At 39.0% G+C, this 27,934-nt stretch overlaps 1 protein-coding gene across 5 annotated transcripts in view; it reads left to right on the top strand.

The window, feature by feature from the left end:
- LOC150085655 (catenin alpha-like) overlaps positions 1–27,934 on the top strand; it is a 499,984-nt gene that overhangs the window by 340,435 nt on the left and 131,615 nt on the right. For all 5 annotated transcript variants that reach the window (XM_090374159.1, XM_090374158.1, XM_090374157.1 and 2 more), the window contains one exon: positions 26,089–26,147. In XM_090374159.1, coding sequence (XP_090230285.1) covers positions 26,089–26,147 — 59 coding nt within the window. The remainder of the gene's footprint in view (positions 1–26,088; positions 26,148–27,934) is intronic.

The raw sequence follows: 27,934 nt of genomic DNA, 5'->3' as shown, positions 1-27,934 counted from the left end.
CTTTTTTGGAGCATTTTAATTTTTTTATTTTTTTTTTTACTATAAGAGGTAGTAGATTTTGTTTAAAAGATTTGATTACGATTTGTACAATCTACTCAAGATAAAATAAATACCTGTGTTATAAGCTTTTAATTATTTTCCCTAAGTCTGAGAAAATCGGTTTTAAAACCGGTTTTATGAGTAAACTTCGGTTAAACTCGGTTTTGAAATTTCTCGGTTTTATGCAAGCCCTAGTCACCAGCCTTAAACATTGAATCTGTGTGCATATTTGAGAAGGAGAGTGAGATGCAGATTTCCTCTAACCTTCACCACTCAAGGAGCTTTAAATATTTCCTCCATTGAAGAATATTCCAACATTCCTCTCAAGACAGTTCAAAATTAATATGAATCTATTCCACATAGAATATAAGCTGTTTTAAAAGCAAGGGGATGGCCTAACACCATATTATTGCATACCTCTAACTCTTATCACAGTTGTTTCCATTATTTTGTTCACCCCTTGTATAGCATAAAGGTATTTATCACCTAAAACATATGCAGAATGATATACAATGGCATTGCACATGGTTATAGAGCAATTCTAGTGATAGCCACAATTTAGATTCCCTACATGAACCCATAGCCATTTGCTTGCAAAAGACTAATTTAACTCGACGGATTGCTCCTTAAAAATAATAGAAGGAAGAAAAAGAAAAATAAACCCACTCCTTTAGAAATTGCAGATGTTCTATGGGAAGCACTTTTCCACTTATCTCTACCATATGAGAATTTTCAGAATTTTGAAAGAGTAAAAGCCTTAAATGAACAGTGTAAGATTAAATCTTTCCCTTTTAATCAATTTTCATTTTCTGAACTTCAGGGATATCTGAACTCTAACAAGCTATTGTTGAAGCCAGTATGAGTGCTCTTGGATCTCATGGGATTGTTTACAATCAGATATTTCAGAAAACGGGGCTTAGAGGGGAACAGGTATCCTGTGTGTTATCAGACACTCAGCCTAAAACACTGATGGATCCAATATCTCTCTATTACAGAAGATTTAGGAGAAGTCCGGTTGGCCTGCCTCCCTAAAATCCACTCATGCACACCTTCTCGATGGTAAGCCCTGTTACGTCACTTAGGTGGCAACGAACGTGTAGAGTGGTTCTCTTCAAGACGCCTGGTCAGCGTGAAGAGGAAAAGACCAAACCCTCCAGCAATGAGAGCACAACAATACAAATATCCCTCAGTCCCCAGCAGCTTTCACTCTCCCTCTTACGGCAGCGAGAGGATCAGAGTGGAAGCAGAGGGTGCTAAGAATCTCTGGGTACGACCAGGCTGCCATGCACGGAAATTGAACTTGGCCTGTTATAACGTACGATCACTCATCGGTGAAGACAGGATATTAGAGCTGGAAAAGGAATTAGAAAATGAGAATTGGAATATCATCGGTTTGGCTGAAACAAGAAGAAGAAATGAGTCACTTATAAGTCTATCAAGTGGAAATCTGCTGTACACCAATGGAAACAGTGAAAGGAGTGAAGGTGGAGTTGGGTTTCTGGTCCATAAAGATTTAAAAAACAACATTTTGGAAATCAAAAGTACATCACCAAGGGTGTCAAGACTAATACTCAAGATTTCTAAGAGGTACAAGCTAAAGATTATAATGATTTATGCACCAACATCGAGCCATGATGATGAAGAGGTTGAAGAAATGTACACTGAAATTGAGAGTCTTCTAGATGAGCAGAAAACCCACTACACTATTATTATGGGGGACTTCAATGCTAAGGTTGGAAAAAGGCAAAACAGCGCAGAAAGAGGAACTATAGGAAATTTTGGAATTGGTGAAAGAAATAAAAGAGGTGAAAGACTTGTGGAATTTGCAGAATCTCAAGGACTGTCAGTAATGAACACTTTTTTCAAGAAAAGGGTGAACAGAAAGTGGACATGGAAGAGTCCAAATGGATTAACAACTAATGAAATCGACTTCATCCTCACTAACAGAAGATATATTGTGAATGATGTTACCGTCCTGAATAAGGTAAATGTTGGAAGTGATCACAGAATGGTAAGATGTACACTTGATATAGATGTAGGAAAGGAAAGGAAAAAACTGACTCGAGTAAATAATTCAAAGGTCTTCGAAATAACAGAGGAGGAGAAAAAGCAGTATGTACTGGAACTTAAGAACAAGTTTGAGCTTCTGCAGACTGCTCAGGACCAAGATATCGACGAGGAATATTACAACTTTCTGAAAGTGATAAAGCCCAAGAAACCTATAGGGAAACAGAAATCCAAAGAAGAAAAAATTAGTCAAGAAACACTTGTCATGATGAACCAAAGACGACAAATGAAGAAGAAGAAAAACACTGACAGGGAGAAAATTGAGTATACTGAGTTATGCAAAGCCATTAGAAAGAGACTCAGAGAGGACATAAGAAGATTTAACACAAGAAAAGTAGAACAAGCATTAAGGGAAAACAAAGGATTTAAATCAGCAGCCATGAGCAGTAATACAGAAAGACAAATGATACTGAAACTGAAGAATAGCGATGGTGTACTTATAAACAGCAGAGAAGGCATAATTCAAATATCAGAAGACTACTATAGAGAATTATACAAGGAGCGAGGGAATGATACCAGCAGTGGAGAAACATGGATTGCAAAGTAGCAACACATACGACATACCCGATATTCTTCCTGATGAGGTAGAACATGCATTGAAGAAAATGAAGAATCGGAAAGCCCCGGGGGAAGATGAAGTTACTGTAGAGTTGTTAAAATTGGGAGGAAGAGACATAACACAAAAACTGGCAAGGCTCTTCACAAAGTGCATTAGAAAAGGTGTGATGCCTAAGCAGTGGAATAATGCAATCATAGTTTTGCTGCATAAGAAAGGAGATAAATCAGAAATTGGAAATTATAGACCAATTAGCTTGTTATCCCATATCTACAAGTTATTCACAAGGGTCATTACTAACAGATTAGAAAGAATACTTGATGAGAATCAACCGAAAGAGCAAGCTGGCTTTAGGACAGGATTCACAACTATGGATCACCTTCACGTAATATCACAGCTAATGGAGAAAGCAAATGAATATAAAACACCATTATGCCTGGCATTTGTGGATTATGAAAAGGCATTTGACTCCATACAGCATAAGGCAATGTTTCGGGCACTGGAAAGACAAGGCATAGATACTCCACATATTATGATTTTGAAGAAAATATATGAGAGTGCTACATCCTTTATTAGACTAGACAAAGACAGTAGCAAATTTAAAATCGAGAAAGGAGTTCGACAAGGAGACACAATATCTCCGAAGCTGTTTACTGCTGCCCTTGAGGAAGCTTTCAGAAAATTAGACTGGTCGCAGAAAGGAGTCAATGTGAACGGAGAGTACCTAAACCATTTACGATTTGCAGATGACATTGTGGTCATAAGCCACGATTCCAAAGAATTAGAGGAAAATCTTAATCAGTTATGCACAGTTAGTAAGGATTTTGGACTAAAGATGAATATGGATAAAACAAAAGTAATGATGAACAAGTATGCCACGGAAAGGGAAATAATGATCGAAGGAGCAGTAATTGAAAAGGTGGAGTCATATACTTATCTGGGACAAGTTATTAGCTGTAATAATGATAAATGGCTGGAAGTCAAGAGAAGAATAAATTTTGGATGGATAGCATTCAGGAAATATAGCCACATACTGAAGAGCAATATCCCAGTTTGTCTGAAACGTAAAATAATGAATCAATGTATACTCCCCACCATGACTTATGGAAGTGAAACTTGGGCACTCACCAAAAGAATGGAAGAGAAGCTAAGAACTACACAGCGAAGAATGGAACGAATTATATTGGGAATCAGACTGTTAGATAAGAAGAGAAACACATGGATTAGGCAGCAAACTCAAGTAAAGGACATTCTTATCAAAACCAAAGAACTAAAATGGTCTTGGGCAGGACACATAGCTCGAAGACATGATGACAGATGGACTAAGAAAATAACAGAATGGTACCCAAGAGGGGCTAGAAGAAAACCTGGAAGACAAAGGCGGAGATGGATAGATGAAATTCATGAGTTTTTGAGTAGTTAATGGATGGCCAGTGCTCAAAACAGAAGGAACTGGAAAGTTGCTGGAGAGGCCTTCATCCTGCAGTGGATTGAAAATGGCTGATGATGATGATGATTTCAGAAAAAAAGCATCTTGGACCTTGGTATCATTCAGTTGCACTTTCTTTCCCAAAACTTTGAAAAAAAACCAATGAAATCCTCAAAACTATAGGCTATTCTTTCTTTCTTGCTATCTTGGTAAATTTCTGAAGAAAATTATTCACAACTGTATCACTTGGCTCATTGCATCTAATGAGTAATATTTTGTTTCTCAATATGATTTCCATAAAAATAATTTCTCTCTGATATAATGGTTAAGATTGAATCTATAGCAGTGCATATGTTAGAAATAAATCTGGAAATTGATGGTTTGCATAAATATCAAGAAACCTTCTGACACTAAGTAGTGCATCAGCATTTTTCGAAGATCTTTAGAATATATGGAAATATTCAGTATGATATCTTTGTAAATTTTTGGAGAAAATTATTCACAACTTGGCTCATTGCATCTAATTAGTAATACTTTGTTTCTCAATATGATTTCCATAAAAATAGATTCTCCCTGATATAATGGTTTAGATTGAATCTATAGCAGTGCATATGTTAAAAATGAATCTGGAAATGGATACTTTGCATAAATATCAAGAAACCTTCTGACACTAAGTAGTGCGTTGGTGTTTTTCCAAGATCATTATAATCTTGGACTGTATGGAAATATTCAAAACTTCCTGCAGTATTGATCATTTCAGGTTTGTTACCACAATATAATGTTATAGCAGATAATGTGGCCTCTTATTTACCCTATTATCCATACAGTCAAACAACTCCCAAACACAGTTCAGACCTTCCTCTATGCATTAGATATTTATTTCTTGTCACTCTAAAAATATGTACAATACGGAGACAAATCTCATTGAATAAATTACTCTTATGAGTTGAACATGTTGGTTATTGGGCCCTCTCAGGAAAAAATAAATAAATAAATAAAAATAAAAAAAGACAGTAGCTATGCACTTCTTCAGAAAACATTCCTTACGTGTAGATCCTGAAATTTGCCTCTTCAGTCACATGTTGATGGTTTTGTCACTTGGAAGAGTTCTGGGTTTGAGTTGCATCATCCACAGGGTGAAATTTTAAAGGCCTCTTCTTTAGGTGAGGGTGTGTGGCAGCAGCTGTAGTTAGATGATCTCAGGAAGAGAAAGTACATTTTTATCCATAAGTCATTCTGGTCTTTTTTCAGCCCCCCCAAACATGCAGATCAATCGATAAACATATTCTTGCGCAGATATAATGCACACTGGTGCAGTATGTTCTATGTTGCCGATGCCCCTAAAACACAAGCTTCCTGGGATTAATGCTTGATAGAAAACTTTCAAGTGCAATTCAGATGTGTCTTCACTAGCTGCCTTAAAAAACTGATCATACATAAAGAATGCTCAGCTGTGTCTTGGGGGTGCAGATGGAATTATTATTCTGCTCTATCTATTATATACAAGGACTGTTCAATAAAAATGACCATAATTCCTTTATTGGTCATTCATATTTTGATCGTCCTTTTCAAAGTAGTACCCATTTAATGAAGTGCACTTACTCTAACATTTCTTCCATTCTTTAAAAACGTGTTGGAAGCCATTTTTTGTCATGATTTGTGAATCACCTATGATGTTTTTAAAACTTCTTCTGATGACTGGTAAAGTTTTCCTTGTGGCTCCTTTGACTTCAGGAAAAAAAAAAAAAAAAAATCAGTGTTCAGTGTGATGGCAGTAGGGCAGATGAGGAACACATTTTATATTAATATTGCCTAACGAACTGTGTGCAGTGTGAGTTCTCATGTTGTGATACAGCATCGACCCACCTGCATGCAGTCATGGTCATTTGCAACAAATGTGATCCCACAAAGTGTGCAGTACATTTTTATAGTGCTGCTTACAAACACGGCTTTTTTGCTTACTCTCAGGGTTAAAATGATGAAGCCATCTCACATCTGCTATTATCACCTTGTGCAGAATGTCACATATGTTCAGTAATCATCCCTTGCAGATCCCGAGCAACCCCCACGCTAACTTGCTGTTGCTCAGGTGTGAGTAGTCTGGGAACCCAATCTGTGCAAATGTGTCATATGCAAATGGTCATGGCAAATACCATGCGTGATTGCTACTTATATTCTAAACATCTCTGCCAGTTGTCTTACTGTTATATGAAGATCTTCTCTCATGATGACAGAAGCAGTGCTTATGGTTACTGTGGTGACAGCATTGGTTGGAACGCTAGGACTGCTGATTTTTGTGAATGAATCACATCCATCTTTTAACGTTCTAAGCCACTTGCAAGCTGTGCTATATGGAAACTTAGATACACCATAAGGCTCTTTTAAAATTTTGATTCAGCTGATATTTTCTTGAGACAGAAGCGAAATTTGAGACTTCGCATGACACGTCCATTGTTACATAGGCGAAACTGACCAGGCATAAACTTGACCGATTGCCAAGATCACACAATGTGCACAAATCAGCTGTGCAGTTGCTATTTCATGCAGCCTCATCTAGAATAGCAATCAGTGCAGTCATTCATGAAAAATTATGATCATTCTTTATTGAACAGCCCTCGTATAACCTTGATCAGATCTCATTTGGCTATAGATCACCTATTTATGATTCATCTAAGAGGAGGACACTGAAGTGGTTAAATCTTATGTAGTATAGTGCCCTCCTACAATGCCCTGAGTACTTTTAGAACATCATTAGTTAGCATCCTCTATATAGATGCTCATTAAACCCATTATATTTTAGAATGAAAATGTTGTTACTTAAGTGCTACTGCCAAAATACAGTTTCGCTTCTTCCCACATAGAAATGTTGTTTTGAAGTGCAGTAGGAAATTTATTATAGAAACCAAACCCAAAACAAATAGACCAACTGACTTTAGCTTAAATGATTTGGCACAGAGTTGGAATATTGATTTACAAAAATACAAAACTTTGTATTTTTGTAAAAAACTTTGACCCACAATGGGCTTTCGTCTGCCCACCTCTGATAATTGTATAAGTCAATGGAGGAAAAAAAGTCTAGTAGATTTCAGTATTCAGCAATAACTGTACATGCAGAATGTTTTTGGTCAATTGTTTGCAGAATTTAAACTGATGATTTAATATCTGATCTGCTCTGTATCAACCTGTCTCTCAGTTGAATACAATAATCTTACTGCAGAATTATTTGCTTTTAAATTAGCACTTGAAAATTTAAATGCCATTACTGTCATTAACAACCCTGCCAACCTTGGTATCATCTGCAAACTTGGCAGGGTTTTTAATGACAGTAATGGCAGTGTGCTACTGCAACAGGATCTAGATAATTTGGTCAGATGGGCTAAGAGGTGGCAACTGAAGGTTAACCTTGACAAATGAAAAGTACTGCATATGGGTAGAAGTAACCCCATTGAAACGCACCAACTGTGTGGTACTACACTAAAGGTGGTAGAAAATGAAAAAGACCTGGGAGTAATTGTGCAGTCAGATATGAAGTTTTCTGAGCAATGCAGACAGGCTGCCAGGGCAGGTCATGGGGTTTTGTCAAATATATAGGAATTTTGCTAGCAGGGAAAAGGAGGTGATTGTCCCTCTGTATAAGGCAATGGTCAGGCCACACTTTGAGTACTGTGTACAGGTCTGGAGGCCTCTTAGGAAGGATGTAGATTTGCTTGAGCATGTACAGAGAAGGGCAACAAGATTGGTGAGGGGGAATAAGGGATCCTCTTACCAAGAGAGGCTTAAGTTCTGAAAATTGCAGTGGCTGGAGACTAGGCACCTGCATGGTGATCTGATTGAGGTGTATAAGGCCTCGATTGGGTTGACTACGCTGAATTCTGATGGGATCCTTCCGCTTGTTCAGATTACGAACCTAAGGGGGCATAAATTCAAATTAAGAAAAGAACAGATGTGCGGAAATGTGCTTTTAGCCAGCGGGTGGTTAATTGCTGGAACAAACTTCCATCTGTCATGGAAGTTGATAGGTTAAATAAATTTAAGGAGGAACTGGACAGGCATTTGGAGGGAATGGTGTGAATTTTTTTTTTTTTTTTCCGGCTGAGGCTGCATAAGCTCATACACTTGCTTTCTTGCATCACATGCCACTACTACTACCTTGCATCTGACTAAAAATATGTAACTTTTATTTATTTCTTAAATACAGTTAATGTATCGAAAAGTAGATCCTCTAACAACATCCTATCCTGAATGAAATCAGATCTCACTTTGGAATAATTCAAGAAAACCAACAGTGTATAACCTTTTGCTTGATCCTTGCATGAATTAATCTTAGGAAATGACCATGCAGATTAGACTAAAAATCCAATAGATACTGACGTGTCTCATCTCCCACCTCAACTTATCAACTGTTGATCCTCAATACAATGAACATATCATATGCTGTGGAAGTAAATATGCCACACTTGTACAAATAAGAAACTCATGAAGATCAAATATGTCTCCTCAGTCTTGTCTCATCATCCAGCTCAACTTATTAATTACTGATCCTCTCTAGAATGAGCATATGTGCAGTAGAAGCAATTATGCCACATCTGTACAAATAAGAAACTCACACTGATCAAATATCTATCCTAAATATTGGACTTCCAGTTTCTGTTGAAATAAGCAAGGAGTAGTTGCTCTTGAGAAATCGCATATTAAATTTGCACATTTTGCACACTTTTACCTGCTGGAACTGAATTGCCTTAATGTACTCAGTCTAATTCAGTACTCATAGCTATGCTTGTGCATATTAATTGCCCACAATATTAGCAAGATAAAAAAAAGCTTCTTTTCTCAAAAAAAAAAAATAGGTGTAACTTCCTCTGTCCATGGAGGTGTGCCCTAGGGGCTAATCTTGGGGAAACTGTAATTTGGTGGTCAATCGTGATTGTGTGATTATTTGATTTTGGCTGAAATTAAATTTTATTGTTTGTTACCTGTTATAGTTCTCTATTGTTGCACGAATTTGCAACTGATTAGCTGCCCTCCGTCCTTGATGTCTGGGGTGGGCGGTTAGGGATTTCCCCTAACCGGCTGAACGGGTGTCTGAGTAGGTGAGGCAGAGTTGTATCAGGAGTTAATTTTGTATTTACATGCCCTCAAGTTCATTTAAAAGCTTCTGGGACCCTCACTCATTAAACTTGAGTGAGGAAGTTTTTAAATTTTGATTTCTGATAGATTTTCGATTTCTTGTTGAGTTAAAGTTCTTTTGGATTGAGTACAGGTCGTTATATTGGCCGTCTGACTCTAATTTTGTAAATAGTTGGCAAATATTGCCTTTAAAAATTTTTAATGTCTGGGAAAAGGCCGAACACTGGCTCTCTTCCCAAAAGAAGAATGGAAGTGGAGATTGAGTCTCCACTTCCATGGTTTTTGATGAGGTGAAACAACAAAAAGGTTTAGTTGAAAATAGTAAAGAAAAGTCCAAGGATTCTGCTCCTAAGAAAAAGAAGCAAGGAAAGAAGAAAACTAAGGTAAAGAAGGCTGAGTGGTCAACAAGTTTCTAATGAAGAAGAGTTGGCATTAAAATCCAAGATGTCTCCAGAGAAGAAATGTGAAGTGATGAAGACTATGAAGACAGTTTTAAGTTCTATCACTGAAAGTGATGAGGGACCTGATGGAAGGTTGATAAATCTAGATAAAGTGGTAAATGCAAGGAGTAGATTGAGACACGTTTTACTACAGAGTTAAAATCGAATTTCTGGCAAAGGTATCTGCCAAGATTCTTGAGATCTGGGACTAGCTCGAAATGGTGATTATAGAGCTCGAGATAGACATTCAAGTGTGTAAAGCTGATAAGAAAAATATTCAAGAATTGGCTTTAAAGGATGTAGTCCCAAAAGAATATGCAACTGTTGTAAAGGCAGGTGGGTTAAATAAGCCCAAAGTTGCAATAATAACTACAAAAAATGAAAATCACAAGAGTAATGAAGATGTGAAGGTAGATTTGATTAAAAAGGTAAGACCAGACTTGCAAAATGTTAAAGTCCGTAATCTTAAAGCTGTGAGAGATAAGAAAGTCGTAATTGAAGCAAGGACAGATAAGGATATTGATGAATTAATGCAATGTGCAAAGTTTAAAGAATTGAAATTAAGTGTTGACAAGACAAGGAAGCAGAATCCAAAGGTACTAATATACGATGTAGAGCAGGAAGTGGACAAAAATGAATTGTTAGAACAATTATGGCTGAAGGCATTTATGGCATACGTAGCCGAGTGGGCAGGAGCGGGAGTGCAGTAGCACACGCTCTTTGAGTAGACCGGGGTTCAAGCCCCTGACTGCTGAATACGGTCGATCTGCCAACCCGCACTGGACCAGCGGGGCAGATTATGGTCCATTTCCCTCAGCATGAATTGTTGAGGAGGCTTCCACCCTGCAGTGGGTTGATAATGGCTGCACTTTACTTTACTATGGCTGAAGAATTTGAAAGATTACGGAGTGGATCAAAAACTATTTCAGGAAAGTTTAATAGTTATTTCCATAAATAAAGCCAAGAATAAGAATTTAAACAATTGGATCCTTCAGGTTGATGGTTCTATTCACAAGCAATTAGTGAATGCAGGAAGAGTGTTTGTCCATTGGTCTGCTTGTCGAGTTTGCAACATTGTCACAGTTACACAGTGCTATCGATGTATGACTTATGGCCATATAGCCAAATTTTGTAAAGGTGGGGCATATTGTGGCTACTGTTCGGCAGAAGGTCACTCGTATAAAGATTGTTCAAATAAGGGGAAAGTTCCTCGCTGCGTAAATTGCTGGCAGAAGAAGTTGCCTAGTGAACATACAGCAGTAGATCGACTATGTCCCGAACATAAGAGGGCAAAGGAACTAAATCAAAAACAAACTGATTATGAGTAGTGAAGAGTTCTGTCCACAGTAGTCATGGATGCATAGCTTGAGAGTGTGCTGTGGTGATTGTCGTGGGCTTGACTTGATGTGATTGTTATGTAAATATTGTATATAGTTTATGATTTGGGAAGAGACTCAGTGTGAGGCCAGTTTTGAAAGTCAGACAGCTAAAAAAGTATAAATTTTATAGTTTTTAACCTTCTGAACGAGTAGAGGTCTTCCTCCTCGAGGAAGGGGCAGAAACTGAAGTCACATGGAATATTAATTTATTCCATGTGATGACAGGCTAATGACTGTAAAAAATTTGTAAGTCATCAACAGAATGATTAAAAGATATTTCGGCTTAAATATCACAGTGGTGATAGATCACTAAATACTTAAAGAATAGTAAGATACAAAAAATGTTTAGACTTTAGTACATATAGGCATATTTGCCCAGGTGGCACATTGGAGTTCTGTTGCTTATATGATGATGTCCATGGAGGTGTAGCAGTCCTGGTAGACTCTAGAATCCCATTGCAATACATTCCTCTACAAACCTACTGGAAGCAGTTGCTGCCCATATTATCCTAGGAATTACTTTAACTATTATTAGCATTAGTTGAGGCATATGATGAAAGAAAGCAAGTTTAGACAGCATCAGCCAAAAAAAAAAAAAAAAAACCCTTTCCATTTCACCCATCCGGTCACTCCAAATGTTTGTCTAGTTCAGCCTTAAATTTATTTAAACTATCAACTTCCATAACAACAGATGGAAGTCTGTTCCAGCAACCAAATACCCACTGGCTAAAGGCAAACTTCTACACATCTGTTCTGTAGCCATCTTTCCTCAGTTTGAGTTTATGACACCTAAAGTTTGTAATCTGAGCAAATCCCATTAGCTTTAAACCTGCCCAAACCATTCAAGGTCTTATACACCTCGGTCAGATCACCTCGCAGGTGCCTAGTCTCCCCAGATGCTGAAATTTGCAGAACGTAAGCCTTTCTTGGTAAGATCACCCCTTTCTTCCTGTCACCAATGTTGTTGCCCTTCTCTGTACTTGCTCTAGTAGGCGCCTCCGTAGCCAGGTGGGAAGGAGCAGCAGTGCGTAGCACACGCTTCTTGATTAGACCAGGGTTCGAGCCCGTCACCACCAAATACGGAGCATGCAGAAAGGTCAGGGAATGACCACCGCACCGGAGCAATATGGCCTTAGTTGCTAATGCTCCTGAAACCCCAAACAACAACAACAACAACTTGCTCTATCAATTGAAATGAGGCCTCCAAACCTGTACGCTGTATTCAAGGTGTGACCTGACCATTACCTTATACAAAGGGATAATCACATCCTTAACCCTGCTAGCAAAATTTCTGTATATCATTGACAATACCCCATGTCTTGCTCTGTCAGCCTGTCTCCACTTCTCAAAAAAACTTAATTTCTGACTGCACAATCACGCCCAGATCTTTTTTTCATTCTCCACTACACTGAGTGTAGTACCACACAGGGTGGTACATTTCTCTTGGGTTACTGCTACCCATGTGCAGTACTTTGCATTTGTCAATGTTAAACTTCAGTTGCCGCTTTTCAGCATGAGCTACTCTTGCACCCTGTCTGCACTGCTCAGAAAATTTTCATATCTGCCTGCACAACCACCCCCAGGTCCCTTTCATTCACTACCACTGTCAGTGTAGTACCACAGAGTTGATACGTTGCTCTGGGGTTGCTGTTTCCCATATGTAGTACTTTTCATTTGTCAATGTTAAACTTCATTTGCCACCTCTCAGCCCATCTGCTCAACCTTTCCATATCCTGTAGCAGTAGCATAGTGTCAGTAGTGTCCTTGACAACCCTGCCAACCTTCTGTATCGTCTGCAAACTTGGACATTAAGCTTGATATACCATCATCAATATCATTTATAAATACAGAAAACAATAATGGACCCAATACTGAACCCTGAGGGACTCCACTAATAACATTAGTCCACGATGAGCAGTGTCGATTGATTACCACCCTCTGTCTTCTCCCCCTCAACCACCCCTTTATCCATAGCAGCAATTTGCCTTCAATGCCACACTGCTCCAATTTGTGCAGCAGTTTTTCATGCGCAACAGTATCAAAAGCCTTTCTAAGATCCAAGTATATAATATCAAAGTTATTCCCTGCATCCAGTTCTTTTGTGACTGCATCATAGTATCGAATCAAATTGGTCAGGCAAGACTTCCCCTTAACAAAACCATGCTGTGTCTGAGCTATAACTGAAGTCTTGTCTAAATGATCCTGCAGTGCTTGATGTGTTTAAGGTTTTGAATGGATTGAGCAAGCTCGGTTCTGATGTGATTCTTTTTCATTGCCGAGGCTACACACTTAAGGGAGCACAAATTCAAATTGTTTAAGGATGGTTGCAGAATAGATATGCATCAATTTGCCTTTAGCCAGCAGGCGGTTGTTTGCTGGATTGAATTTCCATCTGTTATTGTCTAAGTTCACAGCTTAAATAAATTCAAGGAAGAACTAGACAAACTATTGGAGGGAATGAGTAGGTGAAACATCATTTGCCACTGCTAATGCTAGTCTGATGTGAAATATACTGGACACAAAAAATGGAGTTTGCTACAGGCCAACGTTTGTCTGTATAGTTCATTACAGAGTAGTGAACAACTATATTGTAGACAAATAGAGTGGGCCAGGAAATCAAAATATCTTATATTGGGATTTAACTTTCAAGATGTCATATGGAAATCTTGTTTTGGCAGCTTGCACTATAGCAAAGAATTTTTTGATTTGTTTTGATGACTGCTTTCTGCAACTACATGCCTGAGTTGCAACAAGGAAAAGCAGTGTTCTTTATTTGGTTGTGAACAGTGATTCATCATATGAAAAGCTGAAGATCCAAACACTCTTAAGTAGACATATATACATGTATAGTATCTTATATAGGGCAACACCTGAACATCAGTTTAACTCTGCTTTAGTACACTATAATGAATACACAACTCCGTAAAAGGTGAGAAATTTGTATGATGTTATGTTTGTGAACTGTGTGTATTGTGCTGTTTAGTTGTTCTGATCACTTTGCCACCAGGAAGGCAATGATCTTCAAAGCCTGCCCAGTACCAGTATACACCATGAGGAGGAAGGCCACAACTAAGCATGAAATGTAGTGGACTTCTAAGTGCCAAATTTTGCCAAAGTTTTTGGCTTAGAATAGTTCTATATGCCAGTGCTGATATCCTTTGTATGTTCTAAATGCCTCCTGCCAGTAATTAACTATTGTCAGAATGCACTTACAATGTATAGAGGGTAATCGGCACTAGCACATAGAATTATTCTAAGCAAAAACTGATTTTAGCAAAATTTGGAACTTCAGCTCTTCAGTTTAAGAAACAATTATGTGTGATCTCTGTGTATTGATATAGTATTAGTAGTGGAAATTGATTCAAGAAAGCAAGCTTAAACAGTATCAGAGGGGCAAAAAAAACAAGCTTCCCACATCATCTGTCCACCCCCTCTAATAATTTGTGTTTCTCCCTTGAAATTATTCAAACTATCCACTTCTCAACTACTGCTGGCTGAAACAAATTTCTGCACAGTTATCATGCAAATATCCGTCTCCAATTTGAACTTATGCACCCCCATTGTGTGTCGAGTTAGAAAGAGGAAAGATTTTATCACCATTGAGCTTACTCAATCCCTCCCCCCCCAACAAAATCAGTTGGGGGGGGTAGTGCTCTTAACAGGGAAAACTTCAGTTTTACAAATTGCAGTGTCTGGAAACTAGGTATCTAGTTTCCAGACACTGCAATTTGTAAAACTGAAGTTTTCCCTGTTAAGAGCACTACCCCCCCCCCCCCAACTGATTTTGTTGCTCTTCACTGCACCTGCTCCAAGAGGTCCACTGCTTCCACAGATAAAACTACCGCACTTGTATGCAGTGCTCTAGATGGGGCTCTTGCCAGTGCCTTATACAGTGAGATAATCACCATTGTCCATACTGGTAAAATTCCTCTATATCGACGACAAAATCATATACACTGTTCTTTCAGCTTATCTTCACTGCTTAGAGAACTTCATACCTTACTGCACAATTACCCCAGATTTTTTTTTTTTTTTTTTTTTATCCACTAATCTGAGTATTAGGTATGTTGAGGGTCTGATGGCTCCTGGGATTTCTCCCATCTCTGCGTATGTTCTATGTATCGGACAAGCCAAGGATTTAAAAGTGGGTGGGGTATGTACCATGTAGTATGTTGTGCCCATTGTTCAATCAGCCTGTTAGCCGCCGGGCCCCTAGTGAAACCTGACGTTAACAATATTTGTACTCTGGTGGGCCTGCCACTTTCCTGGAATTAGCATTAGTAGAGGCATTTGATGCAAGAAAGCAAGCTTATGCAGCATCAGCAAAAAAAAAAAAAAAAAACCATTTCTTTTTCCACTTCACCCCTCTGTTCGTTCAAAATACCTGTCCAGCTGAGCCTTAAACTTATTTAGGCTATCAACTTCCACAACAAGGGATGGAAGTCTGTTCCACCAACCAACCACCCGCTGGCTAAAGGCAAATTTCCTCACGTCTATCCTACATCTGTCTTTCCTCAATTTGAATTTATGCCCTCTCAGGTGATTATTCTGAGCGAGAGGAAGAATCCCATCAGCATTGAGCATGCTCAAACCATTCAAGGCTTTATACACCTCTGTCAGATCACCTCGCTTGTGCCTAGTCTCCAGACACTGTAATTTGCAAAACTTAAGCTTTTCTTCGTAAGAGCACCCCTTTGTTCCATTCACTAATCTTGTTGCCCTTCTCTGTACTCGTTCCAGCAGCTCTACATCCTTCTTGAAATGAGGCTTCCAGACCTGTATACAGTACTCTAGGTGTGGCCTGACCATTGCCTTATACAAGGGAATAATCACGTCCTTATCCCTGCTAGAAAAATTCCTATATATCATTGACAATACACCATGAGCTACTCTTGCAGCCCGTCTACACTGCTCACAGAACTTCATATCTGCCTGCACAACCACCCCCAGGTCCCTTTCATTCTCTACCACTGTCAGTGTAGTACCACAGAGTTGATACGTTGCTCTGGGGTTGCTGTTTCCCATGTGTAGTACTTTACATTTGTCAATGTTAAACTTCATTTGCCACCTCTCAGCCCATCTGCTCAACCTTTCCAGATCCTGTTGCAGCAGCATAGTGTCAGTAGTGTCCTTGACAACCCTGCCTACCTTTGTATCGTCTGCAAACTTCGACATTCAGCTTGATATACCATCATCAATATCATTTATGAATACAGAAAACAATAATGGACCGAACACTGAGCCCTGAGGGACTCCACTAATAACATTAGTCCACGACGAGCAGTGTCCATTGATTACCACTCTCTGTCTTCTCCCCCTCAGCCACCCCTTTATCCACAGCAACAATTTGCCTCCAATGTCACACTACTCCAATTTGTGCAGCAGTCTTCCATGTGCAACAGTATCAAAAGCCTTTCTAAGATCCAAGTATATAATATCAAAGTGATACCCTGCATCCAGTTTCTTTGTGACTGCATCATAGTATCCAATCAAATTGGTCAGGCAAGACTTCCCCTTAACAAAACCATGCTGTGTCCGAGCTATAACTGAATTCTTGTCTAAATGATCCTGCAGTGCTTCTTTAACTAGTGCCTCCATTAATTTTCCTGGAACAGAAGTTAAACTCACAAGTCTATAATTACTTGTGGCAGCCTTTGATCCTCCTTTGTGAATTGGGGTCACATTTACACATCTGCAGTCTGTGGGTGCCTCCCCTGAGTCCAAGGAAGCTCTCATAATTATGGCTAAGGGTTTGCTTACTTCCTCTGCTGCCTCCTTTAATATAACTGGATAGATACCATCCACCCCGGGTGCCTTTCTTGTGTTTATCTTCAACAATTTCTCCTCCACTTTACTCTCAATTATTACAAGATTCTCTAGCTTACTGCTACAGTTGAATACACCTCTGGCTTTCCCCTCGCTAAATAACTCCTCATGTGTGAATGTCGATGCAAAATATTCATTTAGTTTGTTAGCTACCTGAGCAGCATCATCAACAGTTGACCCATCGATATCAAGTGGTCCAATCTGATTCATTCCCTTCCTTCTAGAGTTTACATAAGTAAAGAACTCTTTGCTGTTTTTCTTTGCATCACTTGCCAAAGATTTCTCGTAATCTGCCTTCGCCTGCCTAACCTCCTTTGTAACTTGTTTACAGATCAACTTGTATCTATCATAGGCTTCTGTGTCATGTGTTAATTTGTATGTATCCCATGCATGTTTCTTCTCTGCCATATGCCTCATCAGTTCATCTGACATCCATTTAGGCCTAAACCTTGAACAATATTTCTTGGTTGGCATGTAAAGCCTAGTAGCTTCCAAGATGAGGTCTTTGAATGCTTCCCATTTTGCATTTGCTGTTGGTAACATCATCAGTTGGTCCCACTGAATAGAATTTAAATACCGTCTCAGTCCATTGTAGTCGTCTTTACGAAAGCAATAACCCTTCCCTTTACACCTAATGGTAGTTACCTCTTTGAGTAAATCCCACTTCACCACACTATGATCACTGCCACCTAGTGGTTCATTTATCTGCAGATTCTTAATGCATGAAGAATGACTGCTGATAATCAAATCACGAGTATTCCTCCCTCTAGTTGCCTCCCGAACATGCTGATTTAGAAAACAATCATCCAATAAATCCACAAAAGCCTTGCTAGTGTGTGAGTGACCAGCCCCCAAATTCCAGTCAATATCTGGGAAATTAAAATCTCTCATTATAAGACACTCTGATTTACTGGCCCACTCTATTTCCCTGTACAGTTTCTTATTATACTCATCAGAGTCATTAGGCCTATAGCACACTTTCCCAATTGTTATGTCACACCAAACTGACTCGACACTGCACTGTCCAACGATGTCCACTGGCTTCACTTCCTTGGATTTTATGTATTTCTTAACTAATAGCATAACCCCTCCTCCCTTCCTATCCAGTCTGTCCTTTCTGTAGACGTTGTACTCCCCAAATTCCAGTTCTGCATTCCTTATATCTGTGTGACACCACGTCTTTGATATCCCAACAATATCTGCCTTTGATGTTTTGAGCAATACCTCAAATTCATCAAATTTATTTACTAAACTCCTAGCATTGGTGTACACGCAAATATACATGCACCTGTTTCTATTCTTAGCTACTCTAACACAACTCATGTGTTTACTTGTACCGAATGACTCCCAGCAGTCTCTGAAATATCCTACATCTTGTTTTTCAGGCTTCTGCTCATTCCAATAGAAGCAGTGCAACAATCTGTTTCACCTCTACCAGTGGCTACTGTTAATCTATTCGTCTTTGTCTGTCCTCAAGCTAGCAGTTTTCCGACCCACCTAACACTGCCTCGATAACATCAGCAAATATTCTTGCACCCTTTCTATTTAAGTGTATCCCATCCCTGTAGAAGCAATCTCTCCTGTTAACAAGTACAGTCCAGGCTGAAAAAAATTCTACCCCTTGAGCCTTGCACAATCTTTCCAGGGCCGAATTGATCGACAAGGCTCTCATCATATACTCCCTCCTATCGTGTCTGGGCAGAATTGCAGACACTTTCAAATTCAACCCTACTTCACGGCTTTTTTTCAACAGTGACCTGTACTTGTTAAGTAATTCCGCTGGTCTCCTACTCTTGATATCATTAGTGCCAACGTGTACAACTATATGACCTTTTGTGCCCTTAAAAGATGATATCTGCTCTACGTCATCAACCTTTGCCCCTGGCAGACATACCCTGGTCCTGTTCCACCTATCCTTTTTACAAAGCATGTTCCCCGTTTCCCTGACAGTAGTCACCAACAACTACTAGTTCCTTTGGGACCAGCGCATTCTGCCTTGGGGGTTGCCGCTGTGTTGCACGATGACCAAGTGCAAGCTCTGGCGTTGATGTGGACAGCTGAGAACTTGATGGGCCCCTCAATTTAGTTCCTTCGAGGACATCCACCCTGTCCTTCAAGCTCTCCTATAGGCCCATAAGAACGCTGAGTTGTTGCCTGATTTCGATACACTCCTTGCATCGCGCACACGCAAAGACATCCCCCATGGCAATATCATGTCCCGTACCTGAATGCTCCACAAACATCATGCAAGCTGTGCATTTTAGAAGGCTGTGATTCAGAAGGCAACTGCCTCCCTCAGTTCTCCTCTGAGCCACAACACTTCCATTAGCTTGAGCCTTTTGTTTTGCTGCTCTGGTCTGAGTCATGATTTCTTTTAATTTAAATAAAGTTTCAATTACAGTTTATAACCCTAACTTATCTCCCAACACAGTTATAACGGAATATATATTTTTTAGTGTCAAGTATTAATTATCTTCTGCAGACTGCTCAGGACCAAGATATCGACGAGGAATATTACAACTTTCTGAAAGTGATAAAGCCCAAGAAACCTATAGGGAAACAGAAATCCAAAGAAGAAAAAATTAGTCAAGAAACACTTTTCATGATGAACCAAAGACGACAAATGAAGAGCAAGAAAAACACTGACAGGGAGAAAATTGAGTATACTGAGTTATGCAAAGCCATTAGAAAGAGACTCAGAGAGGACATAAGAAGATTTAACACAAGAAAAGTAGAACAAGCATTAAGGGAAAACAAAGGATTTAAATCAGCAGCCATGAGCAGTAATACAGAAAGACAAATGATACTGAAACTGAAGAATAGCGATGGTGTACTTATAAACAGCAGAGAAGGCATAATTCAAATAGCAGAAGACTGCTATAGAGAATTATACAAGGAGCGAGGGAATGATACCAGCAGTGGGGAAGATGGATTGCAAAGTAGCAACACATACGACATACCCGATATTCTTCCTGATGAGGTAGAACGTGCATTGAAGAAAATGAAGAATCGGAAAGCCCCGGGGGAAGATGAAGTTACTGTAGAGTTGTTAAAATTGGGAGGAAGAGACATAACACAAAAACTGGCAAAGCTCTTCACAAAGTGCATTAGAAAAGGTGTGATGCCTAAGCAGTGGAATAATGCAATCATAGTTTTGCTGCATAAGAAAGGAGATAAATCAGAAATTGGAAATTATAGACCAATTAGCTTGTTATCCCATATCTACAAGTTGTTCACAAGGGTCATTACTAACAGATTAGAAAGAATACTTGATGAGAATCAATCGAAAGAGCAAGCTGGCTTTAGGACAGGATTCTCAACTATGGATCACCTTCACGTAATATCACAGCTAATGGAGAAAGCAAATGAATATAAAACACCATTATGCCTGGCATTTGTGGATTATGAAAAGGCATTTGACTCCATACAGCATAAGGCAATGTTTCGGGCACTGGAAAGACAAAGCATAGATACTCCATATATTATGATTTTGAAGAAAATATATGAGAGTGCTACATCCTTTATTAGACTAGACAAAGACAGTAGCAAATTTAAAATCGAGAAAGGAGTTCGACAAGGAGACACAATATCTCCGAAGCTGTTTACTGCTGCCCTTGAGGAAGCTTTCAGAAGATTAGACTGGTCGCAGAAAGGAGTCAATGTGAACGGAGAGTACCTAAACCATTTACGATTTGCAGATGACATTGTGGTCATAAGCCACGATCCCAAAGAATTAGAGAAAAATCTTAATCAGTTATGCACAGTTAGTAAGGATTTTGGACTAAAGATGAATATGGCTAAAACAAAAGTAATGATGAATAAGTATGCCACGGAAAGGGAAATAATGATTGAAGGAGCAGTAATTGAAAAGGTGGAGTCATATACTTATCTGGGACAAGTTATTAGCTTTAATAATGATAAATGGCTGGAAGTCAAGAGAAGAATAAATTTTGGATGGATAGCATTCAGGAAATATAGTCACATACTGAAGAGCAATATCCCAGTTTGTCTGAAACGTAAAATAATGAATCAATGTATACTCCCCACCATGACTTATGGAAGTGAAACTTGGGCACTCACCGAAAGAATGGAAGAGAAGCTAAGAACTACACAGCGAAGAATGGAACGAATTATATTGGGAATCAGACTGTTAGGTAAGAAGACAAACACATGGATTAGGCAGCAAACTCAAGTAAAGGACATTCTTATCAAAACTAAAGAACTAAAATGGTCTTGGGCAGGACACATAGCTCGAAGACATGATGACAGATGGACTAAGAAAATAACAGAATGGTACCCAAGAGGAGCTAGAAGAAAACCTGGAAGACAAAGGCGGAGATGGATAGATGAAATTCATGAGTTTTTGAGTAGTAAATGGATGGCCAGTGCTCAAAACAGAAGGAACTGGAAAGTTGCTGGAGAGGCCTTCATCCTGCAGGGGATTGAAAATGGCTGATGATGATGATGAATGATTAATTATCTCCGAATTCCCTTTATATAACTTCCGTATCAATTATGTATTAATTAATTATGTTACGTTTGTAATCTAAGTCGGTATATGTATTTAGTTAAAAGTACAATTTAAATGCCAACGAAGTTCAACAAGTTTAATAGATTTTACCGATCACTGAAAATATTATAACCTATACTATACTATACTAATGCTAACTAGGTTCGATATATAACGATCGTATGACAAAGACAAGGGCGGGAAGTTACGACGGTAAATCTGTGGACACTTAAGTATTAATTAACTTTCAAATCTCGCTGTCTCAATTCAGAATAAACTGACGATCCTTACTAGGTCTGTAAGCTACTTACAAAAAAAAAAAAAAAAAAAATTTGCCTGCAATGTCACACTGCTCCAATTTCAGTGGTTAAGACCAAAAAAATCGCGGTCGAAATTAGTATTACTTAACAAGTTAGTATTAATAGTATGCGACATGGGGCTGTGCAGTAAAAGTGAGTTTTAAAAGCCAGATAGGTTTGGGCAAGAATTTTGATGTTCTCTTTTAATTTTTAATGTGTAGGGCTAAATGCTGTGGAAGACAAAAGTTTGGGAATAATAAATTGGGAGTAAGGGGCCTGATAGAGTAGATGGCCCCTGCAGGCAGTGAGGCATGCCTGTGCCCCACCAGAATGAGAAAATTGGAAAGCAAAGTATGGAAAGAAAGATCTGCTCAAGAGTGTGCAGATTTGCGTCGCCACTGGGCTGTCCCGGCGGGAGAGTGCCACCATATATATCGTCTCCGTCAGTTTGCCGGCTCTGAAAAGCTGGATGTTGAGTCTCATCCAGGTGGGACACTAATAGGGGGTTAAATCTGGAATGTCATCTTTCCAGACTGCATATAGTCTGGGTCCTATTTTCTGGTCATTATCTTGGGGTCATAATCAAGTCTACTGGCTATCAATATGGGGATTTATCCCTTCCATGATGTTTACTTGTCTTTACTGGGCGCCTCCGTAGCCAGGCGGGAAGGAGCAGCAGTGGGTAGCACATGCTTCTTGATTAGACCGGGGTTCGAGCCCGTCACGTCACCACCAAATACGGAGTATGCGGAAAGGTCAAGGAATGACCACCGCATATCCCGGAGCAATATGGTCTTAGTTGCTAATGCTCCTAAAAACCAAATAACAACAACTAGTCTTTACTCTACCACTTGTTGTTATGTAGTGGGTCTATGCTGCAAGGTCTTAGGGCAGTGTCCCTTTGTTCTGATGTCATGACTATTTAACGGTGTTTTTCACTTCCAGTTGGCGGTAATATGCCTCTTGTGGTTAGACAATATATTTTCACTTGTTTTTTTCCAGTGCATTTTGTTGTCCCCTCCAAGGTCTGAATAGTCGGCTCCTCTGTGTCATCTCGCTGTTATTTGCAGGTTTGGTTTGTCTCATTCCATTAAAGTCTTCTGTATATGCCGCTTAGTGTTTGGTCCCCGGTAAATAATCCCTGGGCAAAATCAGTTAAGGCTAAGTACTCCTCTTGTGTATCTAGTAGATGTGACTAATCTGAATGCGGTACCACACAGTTGGTACGTTAATCAGGGATTACTACTACCCATATGAAGGACCTTCCATTTTTCAACATTAAGCTTCATTTGCCACTTCTCAACCTATCTGCATAATTTATCTAGATCTTGTTGCAGTAGCATACCCCGATTACTGTCATCGTTTGTATGCCAATGTTTGTATCATCTGCATATCTCGACATTGGTTTGCTGATGATACAAAGTGCTGAACCTGTTCTTGAAAACAACAAGCTCAGCACTGAACCCTGGGGCACTCCACTAATACATTTGTCCATGAAGAGGTGCCCATTGATGATTCTCTATTCTCCCACTCAACCATACTTTTATCCATAGCAGTAACTTGCCTTTAATACCACACTGCTTCAATTTGTTCAGCAGTCTTTTATGTTCAACAGTTACAAAAGCCTTTTTTTTATCTATTTATGTGATGTCAAAATTACTTTTACTGTCTTGTCTGACCAATCTGATTGGTCAGACAAGATGATAAAATCTGAGGCTTCTCATAATCTGCATTATTTGCCTAAACACCTTTCTAACTTGATTGCAGACCAGTTTACAGGTAGCCCTCGATTTACACCGGGGTTAAGTTCCTGGGGGGGGGGACATGTGCAAATGGAACCCTTTATATCATGGAGTCAATGGGAAATCACAGGGTTATGTTCCAGGCACCAAAAATGTTACCTACCCTTTTCAATACTGGTATATTTAAAGCAAAGAAATAAACTTTTTTAATTAAAAAAGTGTTTTATTTTTAACCTCGATAAATGTAATAAGTACATACATGTAAATAAAAAATAAATTAATACATACATAAAACATTTTGACAGTGGTGTAATGTCAAAGTTTTAGTTGGCTCTTGAAGGTCCTGGTTGAGGATCTGCTGGTGACGGCCCTGATTGAGAAGATTGCCTTTTTTTGAAGAAAGGATCGTGTTGATTGCCTGGATTTCTTCCTCCTTTCTTTAAGAATTTCAAAATAGGGGCTCAGGGTTGATATGACTCCTTTTAACCATGGCACTCCTCTCCCAGTCATGATCAGTGTCACAGAGCTCATTAGTGAGGGACTTTACACTTGCACGGATCCGTTATAGATAACTGGTCTTCATAATTTTTAGAGGAGAGTCTTCTTCTGTCTCTTCCTCCTGCTGTTGGCTAAGTTTTGCAGCTAACTCTTCAAGGTCTTCATTTGAAAGAGTCTCTGCATGACACTTCAAGAGCTCAGTTATATCTTCAACTGTAACTTCTTCTAACCCTGCCTCTTGTACCAGCCTGCTGATGTCTTCTACAACATTCTGTTGTGGCGTGAATCCTGCGAAGTCATGCATGAGATTTGAGAGAAGTTTACACCACACTCCATTTAGACAATTGACAGTCATTTCTTGCTAGGCTGTGTTAATGTGATTAACACAGCCTAGCCCTTTAAGACATCAAACGACCGCCAATATTCTCTGATGGTAATGTTTGACCCATCCAAAGCTTTCACCATTTCTGTAAATGTTTGCCCCAGGTAATAAGCTTTAAAGGCAGCTATTACCCCCAGGTCCATGGGTTGCAAAACTATGTTGTATTAGGGGACATGTAGACAACATTAATTTTAAGAGGTGTTCTGACTTCACCAAGATTTGTAGGTGTCAAGGAGCATTGTCCAAAAGAATAGCCTGGTCGTTAAATTTGTCACTGCCGAATTTGAGAACAGTAGGGCAAAAATAGTTGGCGTACCAATCCAAGAAGACATTCTGTGTCATCCAAGCCTTCTTGTTTAACTTTCAGTACACAGGCAACATGGCTTTGTTTAAACCTTTCATAACAAGTGGTGTTTCTGAATGGTACACCAACATTGGCTTCAATTTTAAATTGCCTGACACATTTGCTCCCAACAAAAGTGTCAGCCTGTCTTTTGATGTTTTAAATCCAGGAGCTAACTTTTCTTCATGGGCAATGAAGGTTGTTGAAGACAACTTTTTCCAATAAAGACCCATTTCATCAACATTGAAGATGAGATATGAAGGATAATCACCCATCTGTACTATGTCCTGAAACTCTGCAGGGAATGCATCAGCCTCCTCAACATCTGTACTTACTGCGTCGCCAGTAATTTTCACACTTCTCCATTTGGTTCTTGCTTTAAATCTCATGAACCATCCCTTGCTAGCCAAAAATATTTCATTGCACTGACCTTCTTTCTTCTTTAAGTCTTCAAAAATTGACTTAGCCTTTTCAGTTATTACAACTTGGGTCAAGGGAATGTTTTTTTGATTCAAATCACCGACCCAAAATGTCAGCAATTGCTCCATTTTTATCAAAAGCTTATTTCTGCTGTAACTAGTTTGTGTAGCACTTTGAATTGATTGTTTTATTTTATCAGCATTCTTCATAATTGTAGTAACAGTCGATGGAGGCATATTCATAGCCTACACACGTTAGGACGGCTTTCACCAGCTTCCATCCTCCGAATAACCTCCATCTTATTTTCCCATGTGATAGATCGACATGCCTTTTTCACTCTTTGATTTTCACTAGTATTCATTGAACTTCTTTTACCAGACATGGCATCTCTTTATTCTAATTAAATTAAAAACTTAACATGATTGGCAAAAGCTGCACACGGCTATCACGGTTGGCAAAAGCTGCACACTGCTATCACTACTATTAATGATTATGTATTTAACTTATTAATAGCACAATTAGTAATAAATTTCCAACATGTGTACAAGGCGTAAACAACCAGCTGAATGTTTTACCTCCTGCTTCCACGAGTGGTTACTTTGAGGGCGGGAAGTTTTCTCGTCTCTGATACACTAATTGCTGATTTAGTTCTATTGTTCTTGATCACATGAACAGTGCATGATACATCGTACAGTACAATGCCTATAAATTTTGTCTGACGATTTTAAACTTTCAATTCATCAAAAAAAATTTGCAAAAATAAATAAATAAAAATGGCCTTGTGGTTAGTGACCGGCGCAAAATGAGGGCTACCTGTATTTCTACCGTAAGCTACTTGTATCACCTGGTACTTTATATTCTTTCCATTTTGGAATTGCTGTATTGCACTTTTATTGATGTGTAATTAAAGCACATTTTTGAGTGAAGGCAATTTATATTGTATAGTAACCATGTCTTAATATAAATAATTTTTCATAATTACTCTCTTTTTCCTGTTCTCTGACAGTTTTCTTTTCTATTATTTACTTTAGCTAGTGCTCATACTGACTTTGATGAGTATCCGGAGATTACAGGAATTAACAATACAAGAGTAAGTGTTGTTATCAAATTAATTATTTTTTGTTTTTACTTAAATATCATATGCCTGAAACAGATGTGCAAAAACAATGCTAAGAGTAAAATACAGTGGAAAAGTGTAAAAAAGTGATAAAAATTTGGTCACTTATTCATTACTCAAAATTGATTTAGCAAAGAAGATAATAAAAGTATAAGCCGACCGGGCTAGCCGGGTGGGTAAAGTGCCTGCCCGGCAACCCAAAGGTCGCGGGTTCGATTCCCGCCTCGGGCTTGGATCAAAGTACTACAAAAACCTTGGGAGGTGCACTATGGCCACAGAAGCCTATGCGCCAACAACTACCAAAAAAAAAAAAATAATAAAAGTATAAATAACAAAAGATCATCTGTCTATTGTGTAATCTTCATTACTTCTGAAATAACCATATTGTTGTGCATGCAACATTATGGATATTCATGTGGTACTGTCCATTGTGCCTGTGTCATTATATTTGTGAAATCAGATTACAGTATGTTAATAATTGAGTGATTGCTGTTTAACCATTATTAGGTATTATTTATTGGTGTTAGCTTTGTTTAACATTAAAATTTTTATAAAAAAATTTATTTTACAATTGTTTATACTGAGTGGACAGAAATCAAGGGATACCTACCTAGTAATGGGTAGGCCCCCCTTTCTTCCGGATAAGGGTAGCCACTCAGCAGGATATTGAGTCCACTAGTTCATGAAAGTGTTCCACGGGTATTTCCATCCATGCTTACTGCAACAATCATGGACAGTGGTGCATTCATGCTTGCTGCACCACTGTTCATAATTCCATCACGTTCCTGAGTGGAGAATCCAAAGCTCGAACAGGCCTTTCTCAGCATCCTAAAGATGCCCCACAGGGTTCATGTCCAGTGAATGGGGAGGCAATTCCATGTAGTAAAAATCTGTGGATTGCTCTTCGAACCATGTTATTGTCACCATGTGCATAGCTCTGTGGGAGGCATGTCTGCTGGAAGCATCCATTGCCCTGTGGGTGCACGATGACCATGAAGGGATGCAGATGGTCTGCAAGGCTTCTGAATTCAGCTAGTGTATAATCTTACTGCCTCTACTCTGCCAGATAGTTATTGGATGGAGTCTGCGTAGTGTGTATGCGGGGTGCATTGTTAAGGCCATGTCAAGGATCTGGATATATTCTTACCATATCTATGCCACATCCAAAATTTCATTACTTCATACAGCATGTCCCCACGCTTTTTCTTACTATCGAATACACCATGAATTGCCAAACTAATAGAGTAAGCTTATCTGCGAAAAGATCTAAACCTCCCAAACACTTCCTACTTAATTTCACAAATATATGTGGTCTCAATTCTAATCTCAACGTTGTCCATTTCCACTTGCAGTCTGCCAAACCCCATGTACTTTTTTCTGACAGAATCTCAGTAATCAGTTGATTCAACTAATGCTCATCTCAGTTCCCAAATTATTTGCTGTATGATTCCTTTCGCTTCAAATGTGGTATGTGTGCATATGTCCATTGCGATATTCCCTGTCAGAGACTTGGTAATTTGGAATCTCCTTTTTTCGATCTTCTCTGGACTAAAGTCTCTCTACCTCATTCCGAGGCGCCTCCGTAGCCAGGTGGGAAGGAGCAGCAGTGCGTAGCACACACTTCTTGATTAGACCAGGGTTCGAGCCCATCACCAACACATATCCCCGGAGCAATATGGTCTTAGCTGCTAATGCTCCTAAAAACCAAATAACAAACAAACAAACCTCATTCTGGCAAATTCATCTGTTGTCTCTAATGT

This window comes from Mastigoproctus giganteus, chromosome 5 (assembly GCF_048544385.1).
Source record: "Mastigoproctus giganteus isolate SK-2022 chromosome 5, ASM4854438v1, whole genome shotgun sequence".
NCBI lineage: Eukaryota > Metazoa > Arthropoda > Arachnida > Uropygi > Thelyphonidae > Mastigoproctus > Mastigoproctus giganteus.
This window is presented reverse-complemented; position numbering and strand designations above follow the sequence as displayed.